Below are 13,087 nucleotides of genomic sequence, written 5' to 3' on the forward strand. Positions count from 1 at the left end.
AGTGCTTTAAAGTACTTTTCTTATATATGGCAGGTCACGTACAGCTACAGTTTAGGCCAGTCTCACACAGGCATTTGGAAAAATGCTATTTTTTTACAGTGTTTCTGAACATCGTTTTTAAACGCATTTTTAACGCACCCCATCATTGTAATGGGTGACAGGGTGGGTTAAAAAGCGCTGAAACACACTAAAATAGTACAGATGGTGTTCAATTAGCGCAGTGTTTCTAAAACGTTCAGCTGAGAAGCCCCATTGAGGTCAATGGAGGCTCAGTACAGCGTTTTTAGCAGGCGGTTCAAACGTCCGCTAAAAGGCTGTAAAAACCGCCTGTGTGAGAGCGGCCTTACTGACAAATGGTAAAGGTTTACATACTGTTAGAAATAAATGAAGCTACGGGGCCAGTAAAGAATGCTTAGTTACCTAACTACATTATGGCCGTATGTCAAAAGCTAATCTAATAAATTACCAGAGACAAGATCTAGGAAAAGATGCTGCCATTGCAGTTAGACGATGCCGTATCTGTACTAATCAGTTGGAATATACAGAGAGATGTGTGTCAGCACTTTCATGCTATTTAATAGACTAAAGAGAAGACTCATTTTATCAGTTCTGCAATGGCATCAGCTTCTTTATACATCTTCTTCTAGCTAGAACAAACTCTTAAAGGTTTCTTCGTAAATAATAAACCTTCCACATGCTCCTCAGCGTTCATGTGTGTGTCCACATACTATTTCACTCCTAGAACCAGGTTTTGCTCTAGTTCTGCTATTCCTACTGCAAGTTACAACCATAGTAATCTGTAGACTATTAAAAACTGTATTTGGTCACCTGGTCACCAAACTAGCAGGCACATACATTTCTCTGCTCTTTCATCTCTCCTACCTGCTCTTTTTATGGCATTACATATTGTGCATATAAGGAAGATGGAACAATATCTCTACAGCGTCACGAATCAGAGGCAGCTCTCAGCTATTGAATGACAGCTGAGAGCTGCCTCTGATTGGTCCCTGCGCACAGCCAATCAGAGGCAGCACTCACTCACCCATTCATGAATTCATGAATGGGTGAGTGAGAACTGCCTCTGATTGGCTGAGGGCTGTGACCAATCAGAGGCAGCCCATTCAGCAGGCTGGGGTTTTTAAATCCCGGCCTGCTGAATAGTACAGAGAGCAGTTCAGGGAACTGCCGGACGGACGTGGCTGAACTCGGGCTGCAGAAAAAAGGTGAGTATACTTTTTATTTTTTATTTTTACACATTTGCAGGATGCTTTTAAGGGAAGGGCTTATATTTTAAGCCCTTCACCGAAAATTCATACAGCGCTTGCCGGCAGCCCATTGCTTTCAATGGAGCCAGCTGTATTGCCTGCTCCATTGAATTCAATGGGCGAACATCGTTCTCAGCTGTGGCAGAGGATAGCGGGCAGCGCTCCTTTGATTGGGCCCTTTCGCTGAAAACGCTGCTAGGGGCAGATTTTTCAGCGAATCGTCGGGCCGGTCACGCGATTTGCGAATGCGCATCTGTTATGCGATCCACAAATCGCGAGAAAAACCACCCATGTGACTGAGGCCTAAACCAGGGACTTGATCGCGTCTTTTCTTCATTCATGCGATTTTACAGTACGTGTGGACGACCGTAAAAATGGATACACTCATGTAAAGGAGCCTCAAGGAGAGCACTTAGAAAGTGTAAGGAGACATCTAGGGGGTGAATATGTCTCATCTCTGCCTTTTGTGCTTATTTGAATTCGTTTGCAAATCTGAGGCATTCCGTAATTGATAGCCTTATGTACCTTGTTAACTACTTCTGTAAAAGGTTTCTATTAATTCCAATGCAAGGTGCAGAGAACAGTTTAATAGTTCTAATAATCTGACATATAAGACCTGGATTTGCTAGATATAAAATATCTAGTATTAGATATAGTGTAACAGTGACTGCTGAATCACATCTTATAAGAAAGGCTTAATCAATAGCAATACTTTAATAGTTTCAGGTAAAACCCACAAGAATAAATCCTATTTCTTGTCTTGTGTCTTAATGCATGTAGTTAATGTCCAATGGATTTCTGTAGTTAGTAGTACATCATTTTTAACTTGAACTATTATTATACTGAAATCGTGAACATTAAAGGAGTATTCTCATCTTGGCCCATCATGGCCACGATGGGAATATTCCTTTGCAGTGACGTATTAAGAGGACCGTGGGCCCGGGACGGTTCACACAACTTGGACCTCCTTACACAAACAGCACCCCCCAGCCCCACCCCAGTAAGATTTTGTTTGGTAAAACATTAAATAAGCAATGACAGCAATAACCATTTGGTGTGTATTTTTCTGTAGACCTGTACTAGATTTAACCCATTCAGTTCTGCTGTTCAATACCCAAATCCATGTCAAAATCTGCACCAAACAGTACTGGTGCAGATTTTTCAGCTACAGAACATTTGCAGCAAATCCGCCACATGTGAATTTGCTCCCCATACCCCCAGAAAAAAAAAAAATTCTATATATTCTATAAGCCAGGCTTTATAATGTGGTAGGCTTAGATACAATAGCTCAGCTTTACGATACCTCCTTAACATAAGATACTATATAATACACTAAAATACCAGTTACACGCAAGAAGGGTACATTCCCACATAGCAGAAATTGGACTGGATATTCCACAGTGAAAAGTTTGTACCAAAATCCATGTCAATTCCACATTAAAGACCGTGCCAAAATCCGCATTGGTGCAGATCCGTGCCAAAATCCGCATTGGTGCAGATCAGCTGTGGTGCGGTTTGACATGGTCTTTGATGCAGAATTCCGGCAGTGGAAAATCTGCACTAAGTTTCACTATTTGTGAACGTACCCTAATAGTCCTTACCGCACAGTAACTTCCAGTGATCACGGGTGATGTCATCTATGTTTGGAGTAATCTGTATTTGGATTTTTTCTCTCTGAGCCCAGATCCACCACTGAGATTTTTTCCAGACTTGGCTCACCTCTGTACTCTCTCCATATCTTGCTGCTGCAACCCCTAATCAATTAGTAGTTGGTCCTCCAGTGTGTCCCAATTTGTAATAAGATTGTCAGTGGCCTTAATTAGTATTGGGGTCCTCTCTGTGCCGCAAAACAGTATAGAGGTGTGATATTAAAAATCTAGTAATGACACACACTTCCGATTTATATGGAACACAAAAATAGTATGGATATGTCCAACTTCTTTCATTGATTATAACCCACCAACAAGATGCATTAAAGGGGTTGTCCCGCGCCGAAACGTTTTTTGTTTTTTTTTGCAAGGCCCCTCGTTCAGCGCAGGACAAACCCAAGGGATGTGTTGAAATTTTAAAAAAAATTTTACTTACCCGAATCCCCTCTCTGCAACTTCTTCCTTCTTTTCCTCCAAGATCGCCGCCGGGATCTTCACCCACGATGCACCGCGGGTCTTCTCCCATGGTGCACCGTGGGCTCTGTGCGGTCCATTGCCGATTCCAGCCTCCTGATTGGCTGAAATCGGCACACGTGACAGGGCGAAGCTACGCGATGACACGTAGAAGGGGTGGAGCCAGAACGCCGCTTGTGCCCGGACCGACCAGAAGGGAGAAGACCCTTCTGCACAAGCGCATCTAATCGGGCGATTAGACGCTGAAATTAGACGGCACCATGGAGACGGGGGCGCCAGCGCAGGGAAGGTGAGTATATAACTTCTGTATGGCTCATATTTAATGCAAGATGTATATTACAAAGTGCATTAATATGGCCATACAGAAGTGTATAACCCCACTTGCTTTCGCAGGACAACCCCTTTAAGGATTAAATCTCTTCCTTAATTATGCTAGAGGGCACGCAGCTTCAGTGGTGAATTAGTGGCTTAGCAATGCTCCAGTGTAAAGGAAGAGCAGTTCTGTAGAAAGTGATTTTCCCCAGAATGCGTCTTTCTTGCTAGGTTATAATCAATAAAAGGTGAGGTTGGACTTATCCATCCTTTTTTTGTGTTTTATGTATATCGGAAGTCTGCGCCATTACTAGATTTTAACTATAACTATCACACTTCTGTTGACTCATAACACCCTCCCCCAGAGGATGTAATGTGTTTCTTGGTTTGGCAGCAGTTCCATAATTATTTATATCTCCACCATTTGTCCATCCATTTGGGACATGTGCTCCTCATCTCGAGGGGTAGCTCCACCTATTTCTTGCACTTTCTCCAAAATAGTATAGGGGCACTCTGTGGTCCATGATAGAGAGCTCCAGCTGGAGGGAGAGGATAGGCTTAAATTACTACACAGCCTTCCCTTCTGTATCTGCATGGGAGCTCACAAGCACACAGCAGGACATCATCACTCCTTTTCCCAGCACTTTCTCTACTCCAAGTACTGTAGCTGTGAGGGTGTGGTGGTAATGGTGATGATGTCCTTGCTGTGTGCTTGTAAGCTCCCATGCAGGGATGGAAGGGAAGGCTATGGGTGTAGATGTGTGGTAAGGGTTTTAACCCCTTTTTCTTCCGGTGACCACAGATATAAGCACAGGTCATAATAGGAGCGGATAGGATGGCCATGGATCCCCCTGAAGCCTTGAGCCCATGGCGGCCCCCCCTATCACCCCTATTATAATCATTGCTCCTTTGTACACCACTGCCTAGTTGGCTGGGAGTGCAGAAGCAGCATTCCAGTGCCACACTGCTTCCATAACTCCCATAAAAGTGAGAGGGAGCAAGCCAAAGTATGCTGTTTCCATAACTCCCAAATACTGCAGGGATGGAGTCAGAGGAGGTGAGTTCTGGAGTTGGGTGGGAGTCCCAGTAGTGCGGCCCACATCTGTAAGATGTTTATAGCATATTCTGTGGATTTGCCATAAACATCCAGCAAGGAAATACTCCTTTAAATTGTATGTAACCCAGGGGGCAAATACCATATCTATAAGGGATACTTACATTGTCCTCAACTTCTTCTTATGTAAGTGTACTGCTCAAATAAATAGCATCAAAGTACCCTCAAGGTTGTGATCAGATGATGTGCCACAGCCTTGGGGGTACTTTGATGTAATTTATTTGTGTAGGAGATACTTGGCTTAGGAACATTTAGGAACACTGAAGTAATGATTTCTCTTCATTGGGCTTCATGGTTTCTGATTCCTTATTATAAAATAATTCCTAAACTTAATATATTAACCTGTACATTACTAACCTTTTTTTTCTCTGTGTTTCCACAGGGGCAGATGTGATCAATTTTGATGGTAACACTGTGCTATCCTATCAGTTCAAGGACCGGAAGATGGCAACTGAAAAGGATGTCATCTCACTGAAATTCAAAAGCTCCTCAAGTGAAGGTGTTCTCTTTCATGGTGAAGGACAACAAGGAGACTATATCACATTGGAGCTGAAGAAATCAATACTGGTTTTGCAATTAAACCTAGGTAATCGGTTTAGAACAAATTTACTTTAAATATACATAATCACTATAGGATTAATTTTTGACTTATTTCAGTCATTGCATATGTTCAAAGGAAAACCCAAGTAAATGTAAAAACTATATTCTATCGGTAAAGTTTTCTTATAATGTTTTGGTGAAAAAACTTTGAAAAATTTGGTGCAACGAGATGAATGACATATTAGTAAAGCCGGTGCACCATTTTTTTCTAATGCATATGATATACTGTTTAAAAGTCCATGTCCTGACAAGCATGACTTATGGATCATATTTTTCAGCACTGTTCTACTATCAGAAGGAAGTTCTAGGTCTGATTTGGCTTTTTTATGGCATGTCGCATACATTATCAATGGGTGCGTCATCTTGATAAATCTGGGGAAGAGATTGCACATTAGTCAAGTGTATTTCTATTGACTTCCACTAAAGAGCATAATGTGTTATTTTATTCATACAGTAGTATTGAAAAATGTAGTCATCAATAGAGATGAGCGAGCATCGCTCTTCTTGAGTAACTGTATTCTTGTCTGAGCAGGCTCAGGGCGGCGTTGGGGGTGATCGGGGGGAGGAGAGAGAGAGATCTCTCTCACTTCCCCCCCCCCCCCCCCCGCGCTACCCCACGCTCATCCCGCCGCCCCCCAAGCCTGCTCGGACAAGAAGGCAGTTGCTCGAGAAGAGCGATGCTCGCTCGAGTAACTGCCTTATCAGAGCATGCTCGCTCATCTCTAGTCATCAACCAAAATCAGGCTAATGATAGCCTATTGATTCCTTAGTCATATACCTCTTGAGAAGTTCCAGAATGTAGAGGCAAATCGTGATGTGACTCTAGTCGTAGTTACAATGGTAGCATTTCATTTCTATATAATACCATGGATGCAAAGACTATTTCAATTGTACTGATTTGGCTTTTTAAAATTAACAAAAAACGTCTTGTTTTTAAATTAATTTGCTGGTGTTTTGGTGCTTCAACTGTTAAAGAGGTTTTTCTTATATACTGCAGAGCAATGGAAATATTCTTTTTAAACTCAGAAATAAAATCACGTGAGCTGGAATTTGACTAAACGTGCATTTCTATTTGGCATGTCAACTATAATTTTCCATTTCACTCTCAAACAATCTATTCTTATAATGAAAGCACAGGTGACATATCATTCCCTTGACATCTGTGACAATATGGTTATTTAATGCTATTTACCGGTGTAGTAAAGACATTACATCTTGATAATCATAGTGTAGAAATGTCCAAAAACATTTACATTTCAATCCAATTACAGAAATGTACAAAAATCTTTTCAGCTCTTATTGACATATCTCAATCTGTATAAAAAAAAAATTTTTCAGCTGATTATGCCCTAATCTAAAAATAATGAACACTTTTTTCTGCCCAGATATATTTTTCCATTTCATATTATTTGAAAAATGTTAATATACAGTTATGTCTTCCCTTGACTTGGCCCTTAACGCGACCTATCCAAAAATCTGAGATGAGAGGAAAAACCTGTATGTCCGATGGATCTCAGACAGATGCCAACCATCAGCCAGCTGTCACTCTAGGCTCCCATATTTTATAAAAGTATATTATTAACATAGTCATGAGAAAAACTAAGAACACCCTATTTGATTTCTATGGTTTTACATATCACAACCAGCTTATACCAACTTTCAGACATATTGGAGAGGTGATGTCTTAGACCTGATTGTCAGCCATGGGACCTGGGCACCTTGCAATCCTTGAGTCAACCATGAACTCCCCTATATACCAAAGTATTTTTGAATCAAATATGAGGCCATTTATCCGAAAGCTAACATTCGGCAGAAACTGGGTCATGCAACAGAACAATGATCCCAATCACACCAGCAAATGTTTCCATCAGAATGTCTAAAAAAAAAAAAAGGATCGAGGTGTTGCAATTCCCAGTCAAAGTCAAGACCTCAACCCAACTGAAATGCTGCAGACACATCTGTATACCATTTGGTAAAACATAACAATTATTACCATTATCATTGCCATATTACTACTGACCTATTCTCATGACAAATCTAATGAAAAATACATGGTATAATACATTCTAATTAAAAATTTTCTGTTCTGAAATGTATTATTGAGTCCCTACCCAATTATTGCCATTGTGCTCTAGTAAGCTCAATTCGGTTTACTTTATAAGTCTCTATAGACAGAATTTAAAAAATAATAATAATGTAAACTTTTGGACTTTAAAGATATTCATTGAAAAAGTTAATTCCTTTTTTTGATGACCACTTTTTGCCTGAGCACTTAGGCACAAGGTGGTTCTCTCCAGGCTTTAAACTAAGAAAATGTCTAGAAATTCAATCACCTGAGTATTCATTAGCCCATAGCAATAGTGGTGACATGCATTAGCAGGTGCTCACACATAGTACAAAAGCAAGTGAGGGATCACAAAATACTACGTGGGAGAGAATGATGGGTTGTAGTAATAATTGTCTGTTAAGGGGCATTCCATCTGAAGCAATAGATACAATTATTGAAAAGATTGCTATTGCCACGTTCACTGTACTTATGTGTGCTGGCATGGAGCTTAGAAATTTATGGTATGTGAAACAAGGTTAAGAATTTAGGAAAACATAAAAGTTTGTTAAAAGATGTAGTAAACCATGATAATCCATCAATGAGTAAGTGTGGTACTGTGATATACAGTTAAACTATATATTGCAGACAAAGTGTAAAATAAGCCATTGTATAGAATGTCTAGGCAATTTATAAAATGTCAAAAATGGGACGTCAAGATATGAAGTGATGAATATTTCATACATTTCCTACGCATTCTATGCAATGTGAAAAGGCAAATTGGCAAAGTATAAAATACTCCAACCTTTCCCCTACACTAAAAGATATTATTCTACCTGTTACACTATCAATCAACCATCATCTTCCGATGTCCTGCACGCAACCATCCTCCTCCTCCAAGTTGTACTACTACAATATGAACTCAGTCACCACTAACAAGCCAGCTTAGGTCCCTGCAGGCTGCATGCAAAGCTGAATAGGTCTGGGTTTCTGACTGTCAGTGTGACGCTGCTACATGGTGTCTGGATGGGTCCTATTTGACTCTCCTCAATCATTATTTCCTGACCACCACTGATTTGAATAAACAGGTCTGGGTCCTTGTCTGTCAGTGTGACACTGCCGCATGGTGTTAGGAACGGTCCTCTTCAGCTCCCCTCACTCAGTTCCTCAACTGGCCACCACTGCTTCAAAATCCAACTTATTTAGTCGGAGAGAGACAGAAGAGGATTGAGTCACCACCACTGTCCGGAGATGTAGGCACTCTGTGTCACGGTCTACTACTGCTGCTACTTCACCTCACATCACAGGCCTGAGGTGGACAGTAACATTTTGTTCACTCTCCAAGAAAAATCCATTGCTCTACAGTCTGCAACCGCAACCTTTAGGCTCCTTCCTGCCAGTGACATTTTAATTGCTATGTGGCAAGGCAGAAATGTCTGGGCAAGAATCATGGCATGTGAGTCAGTAGTGTCCAGGCATGTTGTCATGCAACGGTGATTTTACAATGAACTGTCCAACAAATTGCAATTACTTTTTGCTCGAAAAACTTTGTTTTATATATATATATATATATATATATATATATATATATATATATATATATACACATATATATATATACACATATATATATATATATATATACACATATATATATATTGAGGAAAACCTGTTTCAGTCTTCCAGCAAGACGATCTTAAAGGGGTTGTCTTGAGGAAGCAGTGAATTTTTTTTTTGCCCAGTCCCCCTTATTAAGCATACATTACTAAGCCCCCCTGTAAATGACTTTTCTAGCTGGTTTGTACTTACAGTTCCAGCGTTTCAGCAACTTATAAAAATTTTCCCAAGATGGCCGCCGGCTTTTTTCCCGTCGCTTTCTGTAGCCCGACGTGCGCGCTACCGAGACGCTACCAGCTGTGTTTCCCTGACAACCAGACGCCCCGCAGCCGCCGACCGGACCCCTGGATTGAACGCGGCCGACCACGGCACACAGTCACCCACCGCCAGGCAGCAGGTAACCGGCGCTAGACCCCTGACAACAGACGAAGGCCCCCCCGGCCCAGCGGAAGCCCCCCCCCCCCCCCCCCCGGCCCAGCGGCAGGCCCCCCCTGCCCATCACTTACCTGGGCGGCAGGACGGCGGGACAGCTGGGCGGCTTCTCTGGGCGGCTGGGCGGCTCAAGTTTCTGCACCTTCCTCTAAGAGAGGATGGTACAGAATGGCCGCTCCAGCGCGCTCCCGAGAAGTGACAGCTCGTCTGCGCATGCGCAGAAGAGCTGTAGCGGCTAGCAGGCTGAAGCGGCTCGTGCTGAGAGCAGAAGACCGGACTGCGCAAGCGCGTCTAAAAAAGCAAGCTGCCAGCGAATTTAGACGGCACCATGGAGACGAGGACGCTAGCAACGGAGCAGGTAAGTGGAATAACTTCTGTATGGCTCATATTTAATGCACGATGTATATTACAAAGTGCATTAATATGGCCATACAGAAGTGTATAACCCCACTTGATTTCGCGAGACAACCCCTTTAAATGTACTTCTAAAGCTTTCAGGGGGCGAATGAACATTAAGGTTCTATGTTTTTGCCTGAATTATTGTTTGTTACAGTAAAAATACTTGTATGTTTAAAATGGTCAGCCTGTTGTGTAAATAAAATAGTACAGCCCCCCTCCCCCCCCAAAAAAATTTAATTTTAACTCTAGCTTGTAATGCAACAAAACAGGAAAAATGTGTGTGTTAATACTTTTGCAAGGCTATAAATTCTATCTATCTATCTCATATCTATCTATCTATCTATCTATCTATCTCATATCTATCTATCTATCTCATATCTATCTATCTATCTATCTCATATCTATCTATCTATCTATCTATCTCATATCTATCTATCTATCTATCTATCTATCTCATATCTATCTATCTATCTATCTATCTATCTCATATCTATCTATCTATCTCATATCTATCTATCTATCTATCTCATATCTATCTATCTATCTCATATCTATCTATCTATCTCATATCTATCTATCTATCTATCTCATATCTATCTATCTATCTCATATCTATCTATCTATCTATCTATCTATCTATCTATCTATCTATCTATCTATCTATCTATCTATCTATCTCATATCTATCTATCTATCTCATATCTATCTATCTATCTATCTCATATCTATCTATCTCATATCTATCTATCTCATATCTATCTATCTCATATCTATCTATCTCATATCTATCTATCTATCTATCTATCTATCTATCTATCTATCTATCTATCTATCTATCTATCTATCTCATATCTATCTATCTATCTCATATCTATCTATCTATCTCATATCTATCTATCTATCTATCTATCTATCTATCTATCTATCTATCTATCTATCTATCTCATATCTATCTCATGTCTACACTGAAAGTATTATATTCCCTTCTTGTATGTGGTCAGTATAATAATCTTCTTCTTTCCTACATTAGGGAGTAACCAGTATGGAAATATTTATGGCCATACCACCGTGACTACAGGAAGTCTTCTAGATGACCATCATTGGCACTCGGTTATAATAGACCGCCACAAAAAGCATATTAACCTTACACTTGACAACCATGTACAGCATTTTAAAACTAATGGAGAATTTGTTAAACTGGATCTGGATTTTGAGGTAAGAGGAATGAAGGAATTTTTTCTACTTTGTAGGAGTTAAAGGTTTCATGTTTGTAAAGACTATGGGCCTCATTTATCAAAACTGTCTAGAAGAAATACTGCCTTTGTTGCTCATAGCAACCAATCTCAGCACAACTTTTTTGAAACTCCTGTGATAAAAGAAAAGCTGCGCCGTGATTGGTTGCTGTGGGCAACAAAGACAGCTTTACAGTTTTGCTTTTAGACAATTTCGATAAGTAAGGTCCTATATTTCTATCTTAATTGCATTGTTTATTATTTGTGTATACAGCATATAATAGTTCTTTATGCTATAGAAAATGTAAAGGGGCTCTCTGCTTTAGGCAATCCTTACTTGTTAGAATGTTCCCTTGACAGTAAGCTTATTGCAAGGTTTTACACTACTGGGACCATTTGTGTTCTGCTCAAATCTGTGTGGAAACCTGACAGTAAGTATTCAGTTTCCCTATGGTGTCACCACAATGGAAACAAAGCATTACACAATGCCCAATAGAGTCAAAGGGTCGACTGTGTAATTCAAGACAGAATAAGTTCTCGAGACCAATAGATGCTCTTCATAACCACACTCCACTTTGGCCAAGATATAAGGAAACACCTCTACTAACTCAGAATTACCTAGTAGGGCATATGAAAATAGGTTTTCTGGGCTGGAGAATCTCTTTCTCTATGGTATATTTGTGATTCCACACATGTATTTTCTGATCATTTATAGTAAGGAAATAATTGTATGCTTGACTTCTACTTGTAGATTGGACCTCAAAGTATAGACACTGGCCTGGAATGTATCTGTTTTAAACAAACTGGAGTTCAATCTGGCTGAAAAAATAGCAGTGCTAAAATGTGTTATTTGTGTGATGTTTACAAGCTTCCTTTTTTCATATTGATGGCAAATACTGAGATCTATATGGCGATTCCATAATTTCAACACCATGGTATTTTGGAACTCTAGCCTTAAGGCCCATGCAAAGATAATCTTTCAAATGACTGAAAGATTTTGGGATCTATTTGGATAAAGTGTTAATGGCCATTAGTGGCCATTAACACTTTATCATCTTCATTTACATGTAGGAACTGATTGCAGAGCCCAGTGTGTGATTGATCACACGCCCAGCTGTGCACACAGCTGCATTGTCCTGCTTGCAGTGGACAGCATATTATGTTATCAGCCGCCTCCCGTGGAGATAACAGCGTGCAGTCTACTGAGAAATAAATGTTTTTGCTTTACTTCTCAGTAGATGAATGATGGATTTTAAGTTCACCTTAAAATCATCGTTCAAACCAAAGCTGCACTATACCTGCATTTACATGTAACGATTCTTGCTCATTTTCAGTCATTTGAATGAATTTTGGGTGGCAATCATTATGTGTAAATGGGCCTTTAATGAAACTTTGTAGGATCTATTTTTCTGCATATTAATAAATACAGTCATGATAGCTGGTGCGTTATTTTTACATGGAAATACAAATAAACATATTTTATGTAAGCAAACGAACAAGTGTAGTAAGACTCGATGATTTCCATTTCAGTTAACCTTCGGAGGTATGCCTTTGTCTGGAAAACCAAGCTCAAGCAATAGAAGAAATTTCAAGGGTTGTATGGAAAGCATTAAGTACAATTCACTAAATATCACTGACCTTGCCAGAAGGAAGAAGATGAATTCCTATAATGTGGTATGTTGGGTACATGTGTCTTTGTCCTGAGTATGTGCAGTTGCAATACAGGACCATTACATAACATTGTACAGCTGCTCTTGTTTTATTGCTTTTGGATGAATGTCCTGTAGCTTTTGCTATACATGTATGTAGAGAGTATCATGAGTCTGAATTACTGTCATTGTTTCTCACAGGCAGCTATATAAAGATATTCATTTTAACATCCTTTAGAAATCTTCCTGTTGACAAAAATTAACATACTGCTGCTATTTTGTATATTTATATTAACCCCT

At 40.0% G+C, this 13,087-nt stretch overlaps 1 protein-coding gene across 1 annotated transcript; it reads left to right on the forward strand.

Annotated features, from left to right (window-relative positions):
- Window positions 1–5,196: 5,196 nt before the first annotated feature.
- On the forward strand, window positions 5,197–12,812 carry LOC136605005 (contactin-associated protein-like 2; the record flags this gene model as incomplete). Its single annotated transcript, XM_066588940.1, has 3 exons — window positions 5,197–5,400; window positions 10,937–11,121; window positions 12,669–12,812. Coding segments are annotated over 3 exons (533 nt in total), but the record flags the coding sequence as incomplete, so codon positions are not given.
- Between the last annotated feature and the right edge of the window lie 275 nt (window positions 12,813–13,087).

The sequence above is a fragment of the Eleutherodactylus coqui genome, unplaced genomic scaffold (genome assembly GCF_035609145.1).
Source record: "Eleutherodactylus coqui strain aEleCoq1 unplaced genomic scaffold, aEleCoq1.hap1 HAP1_SCAFFOLD_932, whole genome shotgun sequence".
Taxonomy (NCBI): Eukaryota; Metazoa; Chordata; class Amphibia; order Anura; family Eleutherodactylidae; genus Eleutherodactylus; species Eleutherodactylus coqui.